Source organism: Trachypithecus francoisi, unplaced genomic scaffold (genome assembly GCF_009764315.1).
Source record: "Trachypithecus francoisi isolate TF-2019V2 unplaced genomic scaffold, Tfra_2.0 Lachesis_group10, whole genome shotgun sequence".
NCBI lineage: Eukaryota > Metazoa > Chordata > Mammalia > Primates > Cercopithecidae > Trachypithecus > Trachypithecus francoisi.
The window spans coordinates 77,102,202-77,127,326 of NW_022681455.1; the positions used below are offsets into that span (position 1 = coordinate 77,102,202).

The following is a 25,125-nucleotide window of genomic DNA, read 5'->3' on the forward strand; positions in this document are numbered from 1 at the left end:
CAATGCAGCAAACTTCATTGTTGTCTGATTTGAAGAAGCTGTCAGTCACCACCACCTTCAGCAACCACCACCTTGATCAGTCAGCAGCCATTAACGTGGAGGAAAGACCCTCCACCAGCAAAAAGACTTGCTGAAGATTCAGATAACTGTTAACATTTTTAAAGCAATAAAATATTTTAAAAGTAAGGTTATGTACTTTTTTCCAAGACAAAATGTCATTGTACACTTAGTAGACCACAGTATAGTGTAAACATAACTATTATATGCACTGGGAAACCACAAAATTCCTATGGCTTGCTTTGCTGCGATATTTTGTGGTGATCTGGAACAGAGCCTGCAATGTCTCTGAGGTATGCCTATATATTGCAGATATCTGCTCCCAGTCAGTTACTTAAATTTTCACTTTAAGACATAAAGATGTTTTACATTTTGATGTACTCAAACTCATCAGTCTTTTCCTTCTTGTGTTACTTAAGAAATCCTCAACCTCCTTGATAACAGAGAAAAGTTCCCTTACAATTGAATATTTTCTGGCATTTTCACTATTTCCTATTACTTATTTAACAAACCTTAATTTGCCACCAACTGCTTCAATTCCACGGGTTATCTTGAAAGATGAAGCTCCTTTTGTAGTCTTGAAAAAGAAAAGAATGATTATCTTTGTAGTTTTTCAATGCCAAGTTTGCTAAACATCACACTATGTCAAAATCTGTTAACTGTTATGAGCAGATTTAAAAAGAATTTTACTAAATTCCTGCATCCTTTTTAGTTAAGAATTATAAAACAAGGCTCAACAAAAAGCTTAAGCATAGATTTTTATATTAAGTACATTCATATAAAATTTCCACTGTCAAACACAAGTTTACTGGATTCATTAGTCTATTCTGAAAGAGACTTGCATATGGGAAAAAAAAGTTAATTTTCTTTCAATTTATGGCACTTCCTTTTAAAATTTTGTTTACTGATTTCTTATGCTCTAATATCAACATTCATATGGATACTAATTTAGTGCTTCTCTGCAGCAAATATGTTGTGGTTTCTCATTTTACATTAAGGGTCTGCAATGGGTTAAACAGTGTTCCCCCCTAAATTTATGTCCAGCCAGAATGTTTGCATGTTACTTTACTTTGTAATAAGGTCTCTGCAGATTTAAGTACTTAAGATGACATCATATTGGATTATGGTAGGCACTAAATCTAATATAAATGGTATCCTCATTAGGAGGAAATGTGGACACAGACAGAAGGAAGGCCATGTGACAACAAAGGCAGAGACTGCAGTGATGCAGCTGCAGGTCAAGGAATGTGAAGGGTTGTGGGCAACTGCTGGAAGCTAGGAACAGGCAGGGGAGGATTTGTGCCTTCCTAGAACCTTTAGAGGGATCACAGCCCCGCTGATATCTTGGCTTGGCTTAGATACTTTGACTTTGACTTCCAGCCTCTAGAACTGTGACAGGATAAATTTATTTGGTTTAAGCTACCCAGTCTGTGGTAATTTGTTATGGCAGGTCAAGGAAGCAAATATAAAGCCTTTGATTTTAGTTTTTCTTTTTCACAGGACCAAGATACCACAGCATTTCCAAACACTTGAGGTAATGAAGATACTTACCAGACTGGATGCAAGTCGCAGCAAATGGGTGGTTCCTAAATTGTTGGAGTCCTCATATCTACTGCCTGCTTTAATGAACAAACCAATTCTTGATAGAGGGGCATAGTTTTCCAAAGAAGCAATCACCAAGCCATTTGGTAACTTGGTAAACTGTATTTAAAATAAAGTAGAGATATAATGAATGTCTTCATATTACCAAAAAGAGTAAGGCATGTATGGGTTCTAGCGAGCAAGTTAGTGGGACTAACCTCAAGGTCCTGAGGTTGTGGCGGTGCTCCTGCAGGCGCAGCTGTGGCTTTAACTTTGGGGGCAACTTTGAGGGAATAAAATCTCTAAACACAAAAAACACAGGTCACACATATTTCTTACATTTATATAAAAGTACGGTACCTTAGGGTACCCAAGCAACAGAGGGTGCTCAGGGGTAAAAGGAGCAATAATCACCTCCATGGGAAGATTTAGCTGCATAACATTTTTTTTTGTTTTTGAGACAGAATGTCCCTCTGTTGCTCAGGCTAGAGTGCAGTGGTGCAATCTTGGCTCACTGCAACCTCCACCCCCTGGGTTCAAGCCATTCTCCTGCCTCAGCCTCCCAAGTAGCTGGAACTACAGGTGCGTGCCACCATGTCCAGCTAGTTTTTGTTTTTGTATTTTTTAGTAGAGATGGGGTTTCACTGTGTTGGCCAAGCTGGTCTCGAACTCCTGATCTTAAGTGAGCCGCCCGCCTTGGCCTCCCAAAGTGTTGGGATTACAGGCATGAGCCACTGCACCCCGCCTAGCTGCATAACTTATTAACCCACCAGTTTACCCAAGCCATTCTTAAACCTCTATTTATTAGTGATTTATAGAGTTCTTGATGTTTGTTTATGATGTAAAGAATCGCTGTATTTTCTTAACTTTCAGTTACCTTATAAAAGTTTCATCATTCTTTGTAGCTCTAAAGCTTTGGCATTTTTTGAAAAAGTGTCAGATCGCCCCATCCACAACCTTTTGAGACCAAGTCATACTCTGTGTCCCAGGCTGGAGTGCAACGGCGCAATCTCGGATCATTGCAATGTCCGCCACCCGGATTCAAGCGATTCTCCTGTCTCAGCTCCCAAGTAGCTGGGATTACAGGCACATGCTGCCACGCCTGGCTAATTTTTTGTATTTTAGTAGAGACGGCATTTCACCATGTAGCTCAGGCTGGTCTCCAACTCCTGATCTCAGGCAATCCACCCACCTCGGCCTCCCAAAGTGCTAGGATTCCAGGTGGGAGTCACCACACCCGGCCTGCCTCCACAACCTTTTGGTTTTTTTTTTGTTTTTTTTTGTTTTTTTGAGACGGAGTCTCGCTCTGCCGCCCAGGCTGGAGTGCTGTGGCCAGATCTCAGCTCACTGCAAGCTCCGCCTCCTGGGTTCACGCCATTCTCCTGCCTCAGCCTCCCGAGTAGCTGGGACTACAGGCGCCCGCCACCGCGCCCGGCTAGTTTTTTGTATTTTTTAGTAGAGACGGGGTTTCACCATGTTAGCCAGGATGGTCTCGATCTCCTGACCTCGTGATCCGCCCGTCTCGGCCTCCCAAAGTGCTGGGATTACAGGCTTGAGCCACCGCGCCCGGCCCCACAACCTTTTATAGGTTTCAGCTTCTTGCTTCTTTTATCTGCCCAATGAATCTCACCCGTTCAGTCTATTTTCCAATTGAAATGGTTTCATCTCCTTAATCGTCTTAGTAACCTTTAAAAAGACAAAGCAGCCGGGCACGGTGGCTCACACCTGTAATCCCAGCACTTTGGGAGGCCGAGGTGGGCAGATCACCTGAGGTCGGGGGTTCGAGACTAGTCTGATCAACATGGAGAAACCCGGTCTCTACTAAAAATACAAAATTAGCAGGGTGTGGTGACGCGTGCCTGTAATCCCAACTACTGGGGAGGCTGAGGTGGGAGAATCACTTGAAGCCAGGAGGTGGAGGTTGCAGTGAGCCAAGATTGCACCATTGCAGTCAAGCCTGGGCAACAAGAGCAGGGGGAGCGGAGCGGAGGGGAGGGGAGGGGAGGGGAGGGGAGGGGGAGGGGGGGAGGGGAGGGGAGGGGGAGGGGAGGGGGAGGGGAGGGGGGAGGGGAGGGGGGGGGGGGGGGGGAGGGGGGGAGGGGGGAGGGGGAGGGGGGAGGGGAGGGGGAGGGGGGAGGGGGAGGGGAGGGGGGAGGGGGAGGGGGGAGGGGGAGGGGAGGGGGAGGGGAGGGGAGGGGGGAGGGCAGGGGGAGGGGAGGGGGAGGGGAGGGGGAGGGGAGGGGGAGGGGAGGGGGGGAGGGGAGGGGGAGGGGGAGGGGAGGGGCGGGGAGGGGGAGGGGAGGGGGAGGGGAGGGGGGGGGGGGGGAGGGGAGGGGGGAGGGGAGGGGGGAGGGGAGGGGGAGGGGGAGGGGGGGGGGAGGGGAGGGGGGAGGGGAGGGGAGGGGGGAGGGGGAGGGGGAGGGGAGGGGAGGGGAGGGGGGGAGGGGAGGGGAGGGGAGCTTCCTCCAAGTTCTCATATTTTTCATTGTATCTTCACTCTAATGTGCTGCATTAAGACCACACAACCAAACGTCTTACCTTTTTTGACTAAATAAAACATTTATGACATGTATGTCATCCTTAGATTAACAATGGCTTCATCCACGGCAGATTCTCAATATATAAAATGCAGTTACTGGTAGGGTAAAAGGGTCCCATTAAATATTAGATAATGGGCCCAAAATTCACTCATTTTATTCAGTTTGCTTGGGCAAATGTTATACAATGCCATAAAAATCATTCTGATTATGACTAAAGTTCATGAGGTTATCCGAGGAGATGATGACTGAATAAAACCTGGTGCTCCCAAGACCCAATGAACACCTCGCTGGAGTTTCCCAGACATCCCCGCACAGGCTGCAAGGACTCCACTCTGCGCTGTCCAGAAGGCTATTTGTTGTACATCCAGCACTAGTGCTGTACTAGGTTGACTGCTGGTTATCATTTGCTTTTAGTACTGCTTTTCAGTTATGAATTACAATTAGCTTTGCTTTATCATCATCAATTTAGTTTGCTGAGTATGGTATAGTTAACCTTCTTTGTAATTTTTGCCTATGATTTTCCAAAAACTAAACTTTGATATATGGGCATACCAATTCAAACATGAATAATCTATAGTTCCGCTACCAAGTGAGACTTTTTGTTTTCCAACCAAATGTGCCCAAATAGTGACACTTTGTTGGATATATATATATATATTTTTGAGATGGAGTCTCGCTCTGTCGCCTAGGCTAGAGTGCAGTGGCGCGATCTCTGCTCACCGCAACCTCTGCCTCCCGGGTTCAAGAGATTCTCCTGCCTCAGCCTCCCGAGTAGCTGGGATTAGAGGCTCCCGCCACCACGCTGGACTAATTTTTTTTTTTTTTGTATTTTTAGTATAGATGGGGTTTCACCAAGTTGGCCAGACTAGTTTCGAACTCCTGATCTCAAGTGATTCGCCTGCCTCCGCCTCCCAAAGTGCTAGGATTACAGGTGTGAGCCATCGCGCCCGACCGGTAAATGTGCTTCTTAATCGTCCCATTCAAATCAGCAAATTATCCTAGTAACTGTCATGCAATTACTAAATTATTTTGTTCTAATAACAAGATATATTAAGCTTATTCTCCTATATAAAATGCTAAAATTAGAAACATAAATAACTGCTTTCACGTTTACTGCAATTTGTTTACTTTGGGCCTCTCCAACTGTTTTCTCTGAGCTTTTTCTATTGTAAAATAGAATGGAGAAGGACATTTTGGGGTCTTTTGCCAATCTAACCATGCTTCCCTTAAAGGGTAATCACTGGTGTGTCTAGGTATATCAGGAAGGTTAATGCAATTACAGCCTAAATTGATACAGCCCACAGCACATTCACGTAAACATAAAGCATAAGAACATTCCATGCCCAGGTCTGGTCTTTTGCATCTCCATCTAGGAGGGTTTCTCAACACAGGTACTACTACTGGCACTTGGGGCTAGATAATTCTTTGTTGTAGGGGGAAGTTTAGCAGCGTCCCTGGCCTCTCGATGCCAATACCACCCTCTTTACAAGTTGTTGCAACTAAATATGTCTCCAGACATCGCCACCGGTTCCCTGGGGGCATACTGTCCCTCGCTATATGTTTTTTTAAAAAGTGTCCCCCCTTACCCCGCTTAATAACCACTGCCCCATCGTGATATAACGCTAATGTGTGAGTTTTCCCCAAGTGACAGCTATGTTTAATTAAGGCTTGAAGGGGAAACTTAAGTAAGGCGCTTCCGAGGACAGAGACGTCTTGGAGGAACCGTCTAACAATCAAGAAAAGCAACGTTAGACTACTAAGACACCGTAGTAATTAACAATGAATGAAGTTCCAGACACTATGATAAGTGTTATATCTGCATGAGCTCCTTTCTTTTGCTTTTATTCGCTGGGGAAACTGATGCTCCGTGATAAACCAAGGAGCAGAGGCTGCAGTCGATAAAGTGAAGGTTGGGGGCTAAGTCTGTGCCGTCCTCCCGCTCCCTCTCCCGTTTCGCGTTCTCGTTCTCCAGCACTTGAGTACCGGAATGACCTTCATAAGTCTCTCCAGGGAGTCGCTTCAACTCCGCTCTCACGTCCTGCCCCTCTCTTCAGGTTTCCCGGTGTTAGGTCTCTTCTGCTCACAGCATGAGCTGGGCCTCCAAAGCCTGACCCAGTCTGCAGCCCACTTAGCCCGTAGGGTTCAGCTGAAGGGCAGACCGAATCCCAAGGCCCGGACCCCAGACCAGACACCTCCGCCTCGTATCACCTTGTCAACACACTGCTCCCCAGCCCTTTCCCAAACCCGCCACCTGAGCTCACCGAGAAGGACCCGGCTCTGGTTAGTAGCTTCATGATTCAAGATTATTCTGACACACGGTCCTGCCGGATTAAGGAAAGCAAGATGGTGGCGAAGGCCGAGAGTTTCCCAGCGTTCCCCGCCAGCTCTTTCCCACGTCCCCTTCCTGAAGGGTACTCTCTATACTGCCGCGCTCTACTGCTCCCTGCAAAAGGTTGGACCAGTCCAATTCCTCCAAGACTCAGAATAGGGAGACACACAATTTCCCAAGTAAATATGCAGAAGATAATGTACGTCACTGCTTTTTGCGTTCTTCTCCTGGCCTGAATATCCAGTGTGCACCCCTTTTCTAAGTACGTCTGCAGCGGCCCGTCACAACTCCCCCCGCTACCTTGGGCTCTTCCGCTCGGGATTGTCCAATGGGACGCGCCTCTCTTGGGACTGCGCAGGCGCCCCTCGGACTGACACCTGCGCTGGGGGCCTTGGGTTTCCGCGTCCCTGGACACTGGGGGCTTTAGGAGGCTCCTGCCATTCCGCCTTTCTGCAGAGGTACTGGGCATCGAAGCCCAGCGCAGTTGCCTCTTGCTGGGTGAAGTCCTTACTGGATCTTTAGCTCCGTGAAACAGGGGCCTTGTTCAGCATATTCGCCGCTGTGTCCCCCAGAGCAGGCCCGGGACACACCGGGAGGGTCAGCAACCTAGGGGAATCATCACAAGGTCTCTGGTCTCGTGGAACTTACGTCCTAGGCTGGGGCTACATAGAATATAAAAACCTTAACTATAGTTTTTGTGTGAGAAAAATGGAAATGTTTTGGACAGTAGGTGTGTTATGTGAGCCGAAACCGGCCGTTGGAGAAAGGCAGTCACGTGACGATCTGGGGGCGCGTTCACTCCGGTCCTCGGCGAGTGTTAACCCATAAAGTGCCTTGGGCCAGGCACTGTGCAAACGCGGGAGGCGTGGTCCCTGCCCTTTAGGGACTTAAGAATTTCGTACCTTGCTACGTTGCTTGGTTGGGAAACCGACAGTATCAGCATCAATATCATTTGGGAGTTGATTAGAAATGTATGAACTCCAGGTCCCATATTGGATCCGAATCGGTGTTTTTACAAGATCCTGAGATGATTTCGTATGCACAATAGTTTCAGAAAGGCTGGTGGTGTAGACGTTACAAGGCATAGGCAAATTTACGTCCTTTTTCCTTTTTGCCTTGTGTCTGAATTGCTCCAGGCCTACAACGGACTCGGGCTGTCTAACGATTTAAGGTCCGGGCATTAAGAACCTGGCATCAACCCAATTTCTGTGCCTGCTGGGGACACCTTCAACCCAATTCATACCATACAGTTTCCCCACGTGTGGTAGACTTAACACTAGTGGTGCATGAGATGATTTTAAGTTGTACATAGATGAACACTTCCATTTTTTTCCTTTTAAAAATTTGTATAAATTTAAGGGGCGCAAGTACAGTTATGTGAATATATTGCAGTAATGGTGAAGTCTGGGCTTTTAGTTTACCCATCACCCGACTAATGTACATGGTGCCCATTAAGTACTTTCTCATCGTTCACCTCTCTCCCACCCCTCCACCTTTCGGAGTCTCCAGTGTCTATCATTCCACACTCTATGTCCATGTGTACATCTTATTTAGCACTGTTCCATTTTAATAATATATTTATTTTGATTAAGACAAGCAATGCTACTAGTGAATTTCCTCTTTAAGTACATTAATAAAATAATAAAAGTTGGTGTAAAAACGTTAAGTAACTTGATGATACGGAGATACGGCAAAAATCATGAATGTATTATACAGGTACCATTGAGTGATTTGGCCACCTGCGACAGCCACGTTTTTCAGGATAAAGTTCAAGTTCATTAACATGGCATACAAAGCTGTTTCCAGTACTTCAAAATCCCATTTCGCAAGTTAACTGCGACCCTGCGTCCAGTCATTGTAACTTCATTCAACAGTTCAGGTCAGGTAGGAGGAACACACGAGACTCAACGCTCAAGTACACACACACACACACACACACACACACACACAAAATCTGCTTATAATGTCCTCTCATTCTTAGGTTATGACCCAATATCGGAAAGGGGCAAAAATAAATTCTGTTCAAAATAAGGCAGAATTTGAAACATAATTCATGACACCAGCTACATAAATCATAAAATCCCGTTTGTCCATTGCAAAAGGTCCTATTAAGCATTAAACTACAAATTAGGAGTGCCATCTTGTGGACACATCTACCACTTCCACATCATGTCACTTCCTAGCCAATTCCATGGCTGCTCTCACAGTGGAGGTCTCTGCCACAACTAGCATTTTATTGCAGAAGAAAACCCAGTCCTTGAACTGGTTTCTGTGTAGAACACATTGAAAGCCCTGGGAGTGGAAACCAGCAGACAGGAAGAGTAGACATGGAAGAGCAGATGAGTTCATTGCTGGAAAGCTCGAATTGTTAGTTTTGTTAATGTGCAGTCCAGTTTGACTCCATGGAGCCCAACTACCTACCCTGAGCCCTCATGGTGAGTGTGTTTGTGCATGGGGTGGGAGAATGTAACGGGAAAGGAGGCAACAGTAGGAGTAAAACACACCAAAGGAAAATGATGTGGGTTTATACTTGGGAACATTACCTTGCCATCTTAGGGCCAGAGGCATTAATCATGGCTCTCCAATGCATAATTTTGATGTTGGCATTTCCTTCCCATTCCTTTCAGAATCCTACCCTGTCAAGTATTATCTCTGATGAAATATTCCCGGGGCCGGGTGTGGTGGCTCATGCCTGTAATCCCAGCACTTTGGGAGGCTGAGTGGGTGGATCACCTCAGGTCAGGAGTCCAAGACCAGCCTGGCCAACATGGCAAAACCCTGTCTCTACTGAAAACAAACAAAAAAAAAAACAAAAAAAAACACAAAAATTAGCCGGGTGTGGTGGTGGGTCACTGTAATCCTAGATACTTGGGAGGCTGAGGCAGGGAGAATTGCTTGAACCTGGGAAGTGTAAGTTGCAGTGAGCCGAGATCACGCCACTGCACTCTAGCCTAGGCAACATAGTGAGACTCTGTGTCAGGGAAAAAAAAAGGAAAAAAGAAAGTTCACATAAATTTATAATATGCTGTAATTATTGTTTTTGGTCACATACACTTTTTCCATGTTTTGAGGTGAACAGATTAGTCTTCATTCTAAGACTGTGTTAAGTTATATTGATTGATTCAAATTATAAATAAACCTTTCCTTCCTGTTATAAATGCAGCTTGGTCTGGATGTTTTATTCTTTTAATATACTGCTAGACCTAATTTGCTACTAATTTGTTTAGGATTTGTGCATTTATGTTCCAGAGTGATATTGGCTTTAACTTTCACTTTTCATTCCCCCTATTCATGCATTTTTCTATCATAGATAAAATGAGTTAGGAAGTGTAGAAGGAAAAAAAATCTCAGGACCCCCAAATTACTAAGCCAAAGGGAAAATTCAAGCTGGGAATGATGTCAGACAAACCTGCCTGCCGTTTTATTCCTAAATAAGACAGCTATAAGGATAAAAAGCTACATAACCTCTCTCACAATTTGCCCACAGGGAAATTCCATGCGTGTCTGAAGATCTTTACCCTAAAACAGTTCTGTTGAATTTCACCCTGGCAATGTAAATTGATAGCTTAATTAATTAATTAATTAATTTTTATTTATTTGTTGTTGAGAGAGTTTCACTCTTATCTCCCAGGCTGGAGTGGAATGGCACAATCTGAGTTCACTGCAACCTCCACCTCCTGGTTTCAAGCGGATTCTCCCGCCTCAGCCTCCTCAGTAGCTGGGATTACAGGCATGGGCCACCACGCCGGGCTAATTTTGTATTTTTAGTAGAGACAGGGTTTCACCATGTTGGCCAGGCTGGTCTCGAACTCCTGACCTCAGGTGATCTGCCCACTTTGGCCTCCCAAAGTGTTGGGATTACGGGCGTGAGCAATTGCACCAGGCCTGATAGCTTATTTTCATAGGTTCAGGACAAAGGACAGAACTGAAAGTTCATCTTAAATGCATATCTGATTGCTTTCTCTGCCCTATTGTTTACATTATATTATGTAAAAATAATGAAGATTCTCTGAGCCAGACAAGGACGTAAGTGACTATTCCTCTGCCCATCCTCTCACATGTAAATTGTATATTCAGTGAAAGGCTGATCAAAGATTCAAGAGGATGCAACCCTTTGTCTCTTGTGTACCCACACATTTTTAAATTTTTCTCTTTTTTTTTCCCTTTTCTTTTGAGACAGAGTCTCGCTCTGTCACTCAGGCTTGAGTGCTTCCAGCACTTCCTGGACTCAAGCAGTCCTCCCACCTCAGTCTCCCGAGTAGGTGGGACCACAGGCGCATGCCACCACATCTGGCTAATTTTTGTATTTTTGATAGAGATGGGGTTTTGCCATGTTGCCCAGGCTGGTCTCAAACTCCTGAGGCCAACTGGCCTCCCAAAGAGCTGGAATTAACATTTTAAATTTTCTTCCTTTTCACTCATATCAATCCTTTCTCCTTAAATATTGAAGCCCTCAAAATCATCTTTGGAGAAAGGCATAGACATGGCTGTCAGGAGCTCATCCTTAACCTTGGCAATGTAAACTTTCCACATTGATTGAGACCTGTCTCAGATACTTCTGGTTCACAGAAGTAAACGTCTTTCCCAGCTTTCGTATATTTCACATGCTCCCTTTGATTTTGTCAGGCTTTTATTTTATTCTTTGTTAGGGTGGGTCTATTTAGGTTTTTGATCTTATTCTAGGACATGATCTTTATTTCTAAGGCATGGCTTTTCTGGAGTTAAAACTGTAAGGGGTGCTCAGTAAGGTGTCTCTACTGTAGCTCAGTAAGAATTCTGACATTCTCTGCACTATGTAAACTCCGGGTATACGTTTGTTACAGGTAGACAGGTATGAGCAGGGCAGGAGAGGGCTCTCCCCACACCCACCAGGAATGTTGGGTGATGATTTGGCAGTTACCACATTGCCTCTCTAAAAGTGATAAATTGGGCCAGGTGCGGTGGCTCACACCTGTAATCCCAACACTTTGGGAGGCCGGGGTAGGTGGATCACCTGAGGTCGGGAGTTCGAGACCTGCCTGAACAACATGGAGAAACCCTGTCTCTACTAAAGATACAAAATTAGCTGGGCATGGTGGCGGGCGCCAGCTGCTGGGGAGGCTGAGGCAGGAGAATCACTTGAACCCAGGAGGTGGAGGTTGCAGTGAGCTGAGATTGTACCACTGCACTCCAACCTGGGCAACAAGAGCGAAACTCCATCTCAAAAAAAAAAAAAAACAAACAAAAACCAAAAAACCAAAAAAACAATAAATTGGAGAGGCCATTTCCTGATAGTCAACACCTGTTGCACGAAATTAACGGTGTTAATTGAATGCAGACACCAGGGAGAAGCAACTTCCTGGGCATGTGCATTACGAAACAAAATGGCGGAGTATGACTTTCCAGGGTTACTCCACCAGAACTTTTGAGGGAAGAAAGCCTCAGATAGGCATGTGGACAACTTCCTGAACACGCTGCGCGTGCTCACCTCCAAAGGGTGAGGGGGGCACCAGGCATGCGGGCAGCCCACCCTAAGGGAAGAATCATGAGAAAGAGGCCAGCCTATAAAGTCCTAGGATCACTGTTAAACAGGGTGCTTGACCTCGGTGCCTGGTTGGGTCTCTTCAAGCATACTTTCCTTTCCTTTTTTATCCTGTTCTAAAGCCTTTTAAATAATATTCCACTCTGCTTTGAAACTTGCCTTGGTCTCTTTTTCTGCCTTATGCCCCCTCTGTTGAATTCTTTCTTCTGAGGAGGCAAGAATTGAGATAGCTGCAGCTGCACACCGATTCACCGCCAGTAACTCAGCTATCTTCCACCGGTAACACATTCAGTTCTCAGTCCAGCAGGTGCCATTCTCTGATAGGCCTCACAGCATTTCTCCCTTTGCACATGGCACAGGCCAGCTCATGACTCACAGCAAACCCCATTCAAATTTCTGGGCCCTCGCTTCCTCTTTACCAGCACCCTGCTCTTCAAATTCTAGCTGCTTTAGCAATCCTAAACTCTCTCTTAATTGACAGCTTTTGAGATTCAGAAGCTACAGTTCAAATAAAACTAAGATTTATTGTTTCATTTCTGCAAAAGCAAGATGTGAAGCTACACTGATTTGCCTTATTACTCATATCTGAAACCTAGTAGAACATTAGATAATTTCATAATTAAGTAACTGTGGGAAAAGGAGCCTAGGTGTTGCTACGGGCTTCATTTCAAACAGCAGGGACAAAAGGAAGCAGCTCAAACATTAGCAGCATCAAGAAAAGGTGCAGCAGCATAATGACTCACCTGTAGGTGTTGATAAGCTCATCAGCATGAGGCTCCAGTTCAAGTGAATTCAACCATTTTGTTACAGTTGGATCTGGGGCTCAGAGACTCCCCATAATCTGGCATACATGATCATTATTTCCTGAGCAGTCATATATTCTAGCAAGACATCAAATTCAGGACAATAACCAATTCTTGACCTTAACCTAATTACAAGAATTGTATTAAGTAAAAACCCAAGTCATCTATCCCAGTAGACAACCATGGATAAGATGGCAAACCTGTAGTCTTCCAGGCCATACTTCTAAGAGTCCTACCAAGATATTTTCTTCTAAAGGACTACAGAAGTATAGCTGTCAGATCTATTGTAGGTCATTGGAATAGTAGTTTCCATAATTCAGTTTTAATGATCTTGGGGATAAAGAAGTTAGAAATGAAATTCCAGAGCCTACTCATTTTGGAGGAGTACTAGATTATGAGATGGTCTTCTCATTAATCAATAACTCCAAGGGGAATGGCCGCCATGGATGTATTTGCACTGTTCAACCTGTACAACATCTTGTCCATATAAAGGCTGAACCAGAACCAAAGCCTTTCACCACCCCGCCAACCTGCAGACTGCCGTGAGTGTTGCTTTAGCAATTAGTCAAACCCCTCTGTTGATTTACACTCAGGTGAGCATAGCCTACGAACCAGAGAAAGAGCTATAAATTCAATTTTGTTTTAATTGGAGACTTCTTATACTCCTAGACACTTCATAGAAACAAACTCAAATTCCCTCTTTATCTAAAAAACAAACAAACAAAACAACAACAACAACAAAACAAAAAAACAGTAAGCATCTGGTGGATGTCACTTTATAATCAACAATATCCAAGTAAGGATTTGAAAACACTGAACAAGTCATCCCAAAACAGAGCAGCTTTATAGACTCTTCATCTTGCAATTCTACAAGAACCATCCTAGTTTTCTACTCAGTTGTCTATGAATCCTGAAGAGGTGATTAGATTTCTCATATTATTTATGGGGGACTCCAAGTATTTGCCTAGGCAAGAATCAGAAGAAAATATCTCTGTGTCCCTCCCTCTTCACTTTATTTCTTCTTCTTTTCTTCTTTATTAGAGGGGAGACAATGGTAGAAAACACATTATTTTTAAATAATCCTTTTTTTTCCAAATGTTCTTGGTGCAAAAATTCTCTTTCAACTGAAGCATATTAACTTTATTTTGGATGTTTGAAATAGTAACCCAACTCAGCCCTCCAACATTGATGATTTATATTAGATATACATGTATGTGCATGTATATCTGCACCTGTGTGTGTGAATGTGTGTGTGGTGTGTGTGTGTGTGTGTATCCATGGGAAAGCTAATGTGATCCAGGCCTTATGCTCTTCTTATCCATAACTCAACTGCTAAAACATGAAGCTCTTGTTCTTTGGGCTGTTCCATCTGACAGCTCCATCATTACTGGATCTTTCTGTTCAAATGTCCAGAACCCTCAGGAACAGGTTCCTGTCCCAACCCTGACAAATGCTGCTCTTTCATATCTCAAGGAGAGAAAACAGGAATTTCACCAGATGTCTTCGGATTTGAGCATGCTGGATACACAGGCTGCTCATCTAAATCTGCAATGAAGGGGACAAACTTTCTTTGGGAAAATCTTTATTATGTAAATATATTTACACCAAGATATACATGCACAGGAAGGTCCCCCTATGCATCCAGGTGTCATCTATGAAAGACACGAGGGTCACTGGTTGTAAGTGAATCTCATGGCACCTCATTTTCATCATCACTGGATACTTTCTCTGGGTTAGCAAAGGTCAGGAAGACTTGTTCCAGTGTGATCTGACTGACGGAATAGTCTTCTAAATCAAATTGCTCTTTAGCTTGCTCCAAAATGCCAAACACCTTTAACAACAGCAACAAAAACGCAGTTACCATTGCAATCTCCCCTTCAGCCCCCAACTCAGATGAGCCTCTCCTCCACTCCCCCATTCCTATCAAGTGTATATTGGAGGACAAAAGGCACAGAAGGGAGAGGTGAGAAGGTGGAAGAACAGAGAATTGAGAAAGTGAGAGAGGAGGACATTCTCTGTTCCCATTCGCTTGATGGATATGGAGTAATAATGGAATTCAGGACAAGAAATTGTAGCTATTGAACTCTAGGGGTGTTTGAAAAGCAACCTAATGGTGCTACTCCCCCAACAATGCCAGGTTCCCATTCCACATTCCCGAATCCCAAATACTCCCCATCGTTAGTGCTCTCTTAACATGCAGTGTTAGAAGGGCAAGGTTGCTACTATCACCTTTCCCCAGCGATTGTCCTTGCTAGGAATGTAGTAGTTAAGGATCCCTTGATTCTCATGTTTTAAGACACTACCTAAAAAAGGAAAATAGGACAGGCGAATAATCTTACAGGCTTCATTTGAAATTGCCAAAATATTACTACATTTAATTATATACTGTGGAGGGGTGAATAGAGGAGGTCAATATCAAAGGAGATATGACCCGCTAACCCACTCTCTTTGGTATCCATGACACGGTTAATGCTTTCAGTAGATTTATTCCTCATGAAATCATCTTATTATGTGGAGTTCATAGCAATTATTGAAGGCAGGATGTGAGGTACAATAAATTGTCAGCTGACATGCCCAATGTGAAAAACCTGAGCCTTCTAAAAGTCTTATGTTTGCAGAGGGACCCAATCCAAGACAGCCTCTTAGAAGTGGCTGTGGTTCACAGTACTCACAGAGAGGAATGGAGAGGAGTGAGTGAATTTAGCACCTTCAGCTGACATATCCAGGTTCTCACATTGGGACCAACTTGGCTAAAAACTCAACCCATGGAGAACAAGGAAGAGCACGGGGTGGAGATGGTCCACCAAGGAGCCCCATGGAACCAAAGGAACCCCCACCCCTAGCCAAGAGAAGCAGCGAGTGATTGTGAGACCCTGCCCAGGAAACCATGCTTTTCCCATGGGTCTTTGCAACCCACAGCTCAAGAGATCCCTTTGTGAGCCCACACTACCAGGGCCTTGGGTCTGATACACAGAGCTGTGTGAAGTCTTGACAGAGCATCCACTCAGGTATACACAGAGACCCAGGAGTTTTATATACTCCAGCCTTGGGATCCTTGGCAAGGTGGGAGGTCCATCTGTACATATCCCTAGGAAGGAAAGTGAATCCAGGGAGCCAAGCAGTACATTCTGCAGGCCCCACTTCCATGTCACGTCACAAGTTAAGACCTACTGGTTTGGAATCCCAGCCAACCAATGGCAGTGAGTTGGAGTCTCTCTGAGATGGGTCCAAGTTCCTGGGGGAGGGGCAGCTGCCATCTCTGTGGTTTGGTCAACTCAGCCGCTTCAGCCTGTCAGCTTTGAAGAATACAGGCAGTCCAAAAAAGGAAAGGTCCCCCACAACACAGCACACCTGCTATACCAAAAAGCAGCCAGACTGCTGCTTTGGGTGGGTCCCTGATCCCTTTCCTCCTGACTGAGTGAAACCTTCCAACAGAGGTCTCCAGCTACCTCCTACAGGTACATGTAGGCTGGTGACCAAAGGAGGGACTGCTCCCTAACTCATTCTATGAGGCCAGCATCATCCTGATACCAAAACTGGACAGAGATACAACAAAAAAAGAAAACTTCAGGCCAATATCCTTGATGAAAATCAACGCAAAAATCCTCAATAAAATACTGGCAAACTGAATCCACCCACACATCAAAACGCTTGTCCACCATGATCAAGTTGGCTTTATCCCCGGGATGCAAGGCTGGTTCAACATATGCAAATCAATAAATGTGGTTCATCACATAAACAGAACTAAAGACAAAAACCACTAACTCAATAGATGCAGAAAAGGCCTTCGATAAAATTCAACATCCCTTCAGGTTAAAAATTCTCAATACACTAGATACTGAAGGGACATACCTCAAACTCATAAGAGCCATATATGACAAGCCCACCACCAATATCATACTGAATGGGCAAAAGCTGGAAGCATTCCCCTTGAAAGCTGGCACAAGAACAAGGATGTCCTCTCTTACCACTCTTATTCAACATAGTATTTGGATACAGTATCCTGGTTGGCAGGTTTTTTTCTCTTCAGTAATTTGAACATGTCATCCCACTCTCTCCTTGCCCATGAGGTCCCTGCTGAGAAATCTGCAGCTAGCCTTATGGAATCTCCCTTATATGTTATTTGCTTTTGTTTTTTCTCTTGCTGCTTTCAGGATCCTCTCTTTGTGTTTGATTTTTGACCATTTAATTATAATGTCTTGATGTAGCCTTGTTTGTATTGAATCCGAATGCAGATATGTGACCCTCTTGTACCTGGATATTTATGTTTTACTTAATACTTGGAAAATCTTCTGCTTTTACTTCTTTAAATAATCTGTCTAACAATTTGTCTTTTCTTCTTCCTCATAAACTCTAATAATGTAAACACTGGCTCTTTTGATGCTGTTCTATAAATCTCATGAGCTTTCTTCATTCCTCTTAATTTTTCTTTTAATTGTCTAACTGTATGTTTTCAAAAAGCCTATTTGAGTTGAGATAGTTTTCCCTGCTTGATAAATTTGGCTGTTAATGCTTTCTACTGCATTCTTCATTTTATTCACTGTATATTACATATCCATGATTTCTGTTTGATTTTTTAAGAAGAAATTTCTATGTTTCTATTAAGTTACTAGTCTGGGTAATTTATTGTTTACCTGATTTTGTTGAATTGTTTTTCTGTATTATCTTGAAGTGTGCAGAGCTTTTTGTTTTTAAGATGGAGTCTCGCTCTGTTGCCCAGGCTGGAGTCCAGTGGCATGATCTCAGCTCACCGCAACCTCCACCTTCCGGGTTCAAGCGATTCTCCTGCCTCAGCCTCCCGAGTAGCTGGGATTACAGGCACCCGCCCCCATGCCTGGCTAATTTTTCTATTTTTAGTAGAGATGGGGTTTCACTATATTGGCCAGGCTGGTCTCAAACTCCTAACCTGGTGATCCACCTGCCTTGGCCTTCCAAAGTGCTGGGATTACAGGTGTGAGCCACTGTGCCTTAGCCTATAGAGCTTTCTTAAAGTGATTTATTGATCACATCAAATCGAACTCTGACACAATAAGTCCTCAAAAATATTTGCCACACAAATGCATAAGTGAATATTCAACTTCTTAATGGACATATCCATCTACATGTATCAAGGGCACATCATAAACACTATGACCAACACCAAGGTGATAATTTTTCCACACAGCTCGTTCTTCACATATGCTTGACCATCCATTTCATATCTGTTTTCTGATTTTCTTTTCTTTTTGCTTTTTTGAGATGAAGTCTCTCTCTGTCACCCAGGCTAAAGTGCAATGGCATGACCTCTGCTCACTGGAACCTCCACCTCTCCAGTTCAAGTAATTCTCCTGCCTCAGCCTCCTGAGTAGCTGAGATCACAGGTGCACGCCATCATGTACAGCTAATTTTTGTACTTTTAATGGATATGGGGATTCATCATGTTGACCAGGCTGGTCTTGAACTCCTGACCTCAGGTGATCCACCCACCTCAACCTCCCAAAGTGCTGGGATTACAAGCATCAGCCACTGTACCTGGTCCTGATGTTCATTCTTACTGTGTAATCAATTTTGCTATTTTCCATTGCCTAGGAGACAAATTTTCAACCCCTTAGCCTAACACACAACAGGAACTTCTGTGGTATTTTGCTCAGCCTAATATCACAAACTAAGATGAAAAGCCAGAATTATTAAAAGCCTTGCCATTGCCCATGCTTTAGGTTAAGGAAAGAGAGATAAGAGACAGATCGAAATGATGGTCTCTCTTGTACTGTTCCATGTAGGCAGAGAGGTGCTTACTGAATTTAGCATGAAGAAACGGCACTCAGAAACCAAACTACTCTTGAAAGGAGAGAAATATGTTCTTGAGAAATGTATTACATTGTATTTGTTGTTCTCACCATTCATATGATTTATGTCTTCAATACCAGTTTTCTGTGAGTTATTGATAGGTATTGATTCTCTATAATGTTCCTTTGGCAACGTTCTTATTTGCATTTCAATACCATATCCTAGCTGAGACAGCAAAAGCATAAAGTTGCATGTGTAGTGTGAAGGAAAAAACCTTAAAATTTGGCATGAATAATCTGTGAAAATGATTGAGAATTATGCTAAAATAGGACTTTAGATATATAATTTATTTTTAGTTTTTATTTATTATCATTTTTTTTTAGAGATGGGGTCTTGCTGTGTCACCCAGACTGGAGTGCAACAGCACAATCATAGCTAATTGCAGCCTAAACCCTGGGGCTCAAGCAGTTCTCTGGACTCAGCCTGCCAAGTTGCTGGAAGTACAGGCGTGAGCTACTGCACCCAACTAATTTATATGGACAGCACAAACATAAAACTGCCTTGTTAGGTGATGTAAGAGTTTGTGAGAACCTCTGTTTTTTGTGAAACTTAGCATAATCTGCTACAAGAGACTTAGAGTATCAAACGTTGCCAAAGGAACATTATAGAAAATCAATACCTATCAATAACTCACAGAAAACTGGTATTGAAGACATAAATCATATGGATGGTGAGAACAACAAATATGATTTAACACATTTCTCAAACTCCTGAGCTCAAGTGACCTGCCCGCCTCAGCCTCCCAAAGTGCTGGGATTACAGGCGTGAACCACTGCACCGGGCCACTTTAATATATTTCTGACAAAGGTAGCACAACTTAATTTACCTGGAAATGTTGTTGTAACAAAACGTTTAAAATCCTCTAATTCATCTTTAGTCTTGACCTTGACCTTCAGGATGTAAATGTTGCCAAACTTGTTCTTGAGATGCTGAGGGCTGCCCAAGCACATGAACTTCCCTTGCACCATGACGGCTAGACTGGTACAGAGGGCGTCACATTCCTCCATACTTGCAAAACAAAAGGGCAGAATGTTGTAAGGGTAAAAATAAAAAGTTCTCTTTTGGAGGACACTGTGTAGTTCAATCAGAGCCAGAATTTTGTGACCCTATTTTCAATCAGAAGTTGTATTTTTCCAATCATAAAACTCGTCCATGGGAAGTGGGAATTTTTCAAATGAAAAAGAACATAGTGCCCAATTTTCAAATAGAGCATCTTCCGAAGTTCTGTCTTTTCCTCACTTTTTTTGTTAAACTCAGTGAGGATTTTTAGTCATTTGATTTATTAGGATTAACATGAATCCTAATTCCTAATGAGGAACTAACATACTCAGGCAAGTTTACTGTCCAATATGATCCACTGGGCCTAAATAATTCCCTCTTATAGCCACTACAACTCTCGCTAGCCCTCAACCAAGCCTCCCAGTGAGCCACACCTGTGGGAGGTTATAACGATGGCTTTTCCACTTTCGCGTGTCTTTGTCACTGTGTTCCAGAGCAGGCGTCGGGCTACTGGGTCCATGCCAGTTGATGGCTCATCCAGGAAGATGACTGAAGACCTTCCCATTAGGGCAATAGCAGTACTCAGCCTACGTTTGTTTCCTTCACTTCATGGCCAAAGAAGAAGAGAAAAAGTGAGAGAAGACATGGCTATACATATCAGTTATGTATAGCAAAGAGTTAGTACAAATTTCCCAAATGCTGAGCATCCCAGCAAACACTTAACATGGACATCCGCAATGCTGATTACATGTGACTTTGATTAGGTAGCAGGCCCAATTACAGATGTGTATATCAATTCATTTAAATTTGAGATATAGAGGAGTGACTTTTATGTAATAAATTTTGGCAGCATTATCAGTGGCATTTATTTACCCATGTTCTTAGAGTGTTACAGTTTCCAAATCACATAAATCACGTCATAATTCAAAGGGCCTACATTCCTCCTTACTTGGTAGACAAAGAACTATAGGGACCCTAGAAAGAGAAAACACTCCTTTTTTTGAGGTTCAGAGGATATAGTTCAAATAGAACCAAGACTTTGTGTTTCATCTCTGCAAAGGGAAGATGTGGAACTGTATTGATTTGCCTTATTACTGGCATCTGAAGCCTAGCAGAACATTAGATAGTTTCACAAGTAGGTAATTGTGGGAAGCGGAGCTTAGGTAGAGCTGTAAGCTTCATTTCAAACAGCAAGAACAAAAGGAAGCACCTCAATGTCAGCAGCATCAACAGAAAAGAGCGGTAGCATAGTGACTCACCTGTAGGTGTTGATAAGCCTGTCAGCATGAGACTCCAGTTCCAGTGAATTCAACCATTTGTTCACATACAGCTCAATCTGGGGCTCAGAGACTCCCCATATTCTGGCATACATAATCATTATTTCCTGAGCAGTCATATAGTCCAGCAAGGCATCAAATTGAGGACAGTAGCCAATTCTTGACCTCACCTAATAACAAAAATTGCCTTGAGTAAACAGCCAAGTCATCCATCCCACTACACATCCATGGATGAGATGGCAAACCTGCAGTCCTCCAAGCCATGCTTCTAAGAGTCCTACCAAGATTATTTTTTTTTTCCTAAAGGGCTACAAAATTATAGCTGTCAGACCTGTTGTAGGACATTGGGATAATAGCTTCCATAATTCAGTTTTAATGATCTTGGGGATAAAGAAGTTAGAAATAAAATTCTAGAGCCACACAATTTGGAGGAGTATTAGAATATGAGATGCTCTTCTCATTAATCAGGAACTCCAAGGAGCATGGCCACCATGATGCTTTGGCTTTGTTTAACCTGTAGAGCCATATGTATATCTTGTTCCAGAGTAAGGCTGAACCAGAAGCAAAGCCTTTCCGCATTCATCCCCAAATCAGAGACTGCAATAAATGTTGCTTTACCAATTAGTCAGACTCTTCTGTTGATTTACACTGAGTTGCACATAGCCTAAGAGCCAGAGAAAAGGCTATCAAATTAAATTAAATTAAATTGCTAATTAATTTACAGTGTTTCCAAACTATTCATGCCCCCTAAACTCCTGGCATGGCACGAGCCCCTGCCCCTCTGTTTGAAGGGACAGGGCTTTAAAAGACTAGCTCCCTTTACACACCATCCTTCATTTTTCTCATTTTCCTCTTTTGGGATTCATACATTAAGTATTAGGGCATTAAAACACAACTGCATACATAAATAAAACTATAAAGTAACCACACATGCTCAGGGCAAGACACAGGCCCAGAAAATGCCTGAGAAGAACTTATTTTCACACCCCACGCTGATCCTAAGCACAGAGACAGCAATCCAAAAAACAAAAACAATAAATAAAAAGTAACAAACAGCAGCAAACCTAGGAGAATGAGGAAAATATAATTTCCAGAATTACCACTTTGTTAGAGTCAAATGTCCAGTTTTTAATAAAACTCAGAATCATAGAGGGAGACAGGAAAGTATGACCTATCAAAGGATGAAAGGAAAAAAAAATGAATGGAAACTGTACTGAAAAAGACACGAAGGCAGATATACTAGAAAAATACCTTAAAATATTGTCTTAACGATGCTTTAAAAACTAAAGGGAGATGTGGAGGAAGTCAAGAAAATGATGTACAAACAAAATGGAAATATCAATAAGAGGTAGAAAACTCTAAAGGGAAACAAAAAAATTCTAGAGTGGAAAAGTACAATAACTGAAATAAAGTATTAACTAGTAGGATTGAAAGTCATGTTTGAGGCTGGGCGTGGTGGCTCACGCCTGTAATCCCAACACTTTGGAAGGCCGAGGCAGGTAGATCATGAGGTCAGGAGATCTAGACCATTCTGGCTAACACGGTGAAATCCTGTCTCTACTAAAAATACAAAAAATTAGCCAGGTGTGGTGGCGGGCGCCTGTAGTACCACCTACTCGAGAGGCTGAGGCAGGAGAATGGTGTGAATCCGGGAGGCAGAGCTTGCAGTGAGTCGAGATTGCACCATGGCACTCCAGCCTGGGCGACAGAGCAAGACTCCATCTCAAAAAAAAAAAAAAAAAAAAGTCATGTTTGAATAGGCAGAATAAACGATTAATTAACTTTACTGTAGGACAATGGCAATTATTTAGTCTGAGGAACAGAAAGAAAAAAGATCAAAAAAAGAGAAAAAGAAAAAAGATCAAAGAAATGTAAACAGAGCCTAAGGAACCTTTGGAATACCATCAAGTGGACTAATGTATACATTGCAGTATTCAAGAAGGAGAAGAAAGAAAAGGGCAGAGAGATAATTTGAAGAAATAATGATTGAAAACTTTCCGAATTTGATTAATAGAAACATCCAGGAGCCCAATGAACTCTAAGTAAAATGAACTCAAAGAGACCCACATCAAGACATGTTATTATAAATTTGGCAAAAGCCAAACACAGAGAGAGAATCTGGAAATCAGGAAGACAGAAGCCATGGATCACGTTAAAAAAAATCTCTGAAGATTATCAGCAGATATCAGAAACTTCAGCAACCAGAGGCAGTGGGCTGAACCAGAAGAAAAGCCTTTCCCCATCCACCCTCAAAACTGTTAAATTAAGAAAACTGTCAAACAAGAATATTGCATCTGGTAAAACTATTTCAAGAGTGAAGAAGAAATTAAGACATTATCAGATAAATGAAAGTTGATGGAGTTTGTTGTCAATAGACCTATCCCGTAGGAAATGCTCAAGGTGGTCCTACAAGGTGAAATGAAAAGACACTGGACAATAAGTTAATGCCATAAGAAGTAAAGATCTCAATAAAGGACAATACACAGGGAATTATAAAAGCTAATAGTATCGTAACAAAAGTTTGTTACTTTACATTTTGTTTTCTATGTAATTTAAAATTTTAATGCATTTAAAATAATTATGTTTTGGGCACATAGTGTATAAAGATGTAATTTTGTGACATCAACAACTGAAAGGGGTGGTGATGGAGCTGTAAAGGAGCAGAGTTTTTTATGTTCCTGAAGTTAAGTTGATATAAATTCAAATTAGTATTATAACATTAGTATATTAAATGTACTGTCTGATAACTACAAAGAAAATAGTTATAGAATATTTACAAAAGAAAATGAGAAAGAAATTTAAATGTTTTACTACAAAAAAATCAACTAAATACAAAGGAAAATAGTTATGCTGGCTGGGCGTGGTGGCTCACATCTGTAATCTCAGCACTTTGGGAGGCTGAGACAGGTGGATCACTTGAGGTCAGGAGTTCGAGACCAGCCTGGCCAATATGGTGAAATCTATCTCTACTAAAAATATAGGAAAAAACAATTAGCCTGGTATGCTGGCATCAGCCTGTAATCTCAGCTACTCTGAAAGTTGAGGCAGAAGAATCACTAGAACCCAGGAGGCGGAGGTTACAATGAGCTGAGATTGTGCCACAGTACTCCAGCCTGGGTGACAGAGTGAGACTCAATCTCAAAAAAAAAAAAAAAAAAGTAATGCAGGAAATTGGGGATATAAAAGCTATAAGGCATATAGAAAAAATAGCAAAATGATGGAATAAGTTTCTCCTTATAAGTACTTTAAATATAAATACATTAAACTCTCCAATCAAAAGACAGAGATTGGCAGAATGAATTAAAAAAAAAAAAAGATTCAACTAGATGCCATCTCCAGGAGACTCACTTTAGATCCAAAAGACATAAGTAGACTGAAAATGAAAGGATGGAAAAAAAGATATTTCATGCATTTAGTAATCAAATGGGGTATAAGGGCGGCTACACTAATATCAGATAAAATAGACCTTAAATCAAGAAAATTGGCTGGGCGCGGGGGCTCAAGCCTGTAATCCCAGCACTTTGGGAGGCCGAGACGGGCGGATCACGAGGTCAGGAGATCGAGACCATCCTGGCTAACACGGTGAAACCTCGTCTCTACTAAAAAATACAAAAAACTAGCCAGGCGAGGTGGCGGGCGCCTGTAGTCCCAGCTACTCGGGAGGCTGAGGCAGGAGAATGGCGTAAACCTGGGAGGCGGAGCTTGCAGTGAGCTGAGATCCGGCCACTGCACTCCAGCCTGGGCGACAAAGCGAGACTCCGTCTCAAAAAAAAAAAAAAAAAAAAAGAAAATTTAGAAGAAGCAAAGAATATTACATATTAATAAAAGTTCAATTCAGAATGGAGATGTAAAAAGTAAAAACATTTACACATCTAATAGCAGATCCTCAAAAAGATGAAGAAAAAACTGACAGAATTAAAGAAACAATTCTATAATAATAGTTGGATATTTTATTTATTTATTTATTTATTTATTTATTTTATTTTTTTTTTTGAGACAGAGTCTCGCTCTGTCGCCCAGGCTGGAGTGCAGTGGCCGGATCTCAGCTCACTACAAGCTCCGCCTCCTGGGTTCACGCCATTCTCCTGCCTCAGCCTCCCGAGTAGCTGGGACTACAGGCGCCCGCCATCTCGCCCGGCTAATTTTTTGATTTTTTTAGTAGAGACGGGGTTTCACCGTGTTAGCCAGGATG

The 25,125-nt window shown here is 42.7% G+C and overlaps 2 protein-coding genes across 2 annotated transcripts in view; both read right to left on the minus strand.

The window, feature by feature from the left end:
• Positions 1–7,235, minus strand: part of LOC117087515 (cytochrome b-c1 complex subunit 2, mitochondrial) — a 31,340-nt gene extending 24,105 nt beyond the window's left edge. The window contains exons 1-4 of the mRNA XM_033217783.1: positions 6,440–7,235; positions 1,857–1,940; positions 1,609–1,758; positions 570–634 (exon numbers count right to left, since the gene is read on the minus strand). Of these exons, the coding sequence (XP_033073674.1) occupies positions 570–634; positions 1,609–1,758; positions 1,857–1,940; positions 6,440–6,472 (332 nt within the window). The 5' untranslated portion in view covers positions 6,473–7,235. The remainder of the gene's footprint in view (positions 1–569; positions 635–1,608; positions 1,759–1,856; positions 1,941–6,439) is intronic.
• A 7,170-nt stretch (positions 7,236–14,405) lies between these two features.
• Positions 14,406–25,125, minus strand: part of LOC117087517 (ATP-binding cassette sub-family A member 3-like) — a 111,546-nt gene continuing 100,826 nt past the window's right edge. The window contains exons 20-24 of the mRNA XM_033217787.1: positions 20,916–21,103; positions 20,091–20,261; positions 19,484–19,665; positions 15,061–15,134; positions 14,406–14,662 (exon numbers count right to left, since the gene is read on the minus strand). Coding sequence (XP_033073678.1) covers positions 14,522–14,662; positions 15,061–15,134; positions 19,484–19,665; positions 20,091–20,261; positions 20,916–21,103 — 756 coding nt within the window. The 3' untranslated portion in view covers positions 14,406–14,521. The remainder of the gene's footprint in view (positions 14,663–15,060; positions 15,135–19,483; positions 19,666–20,090; positions 20,262–20,915; positions 21,104–25,125) is intronic.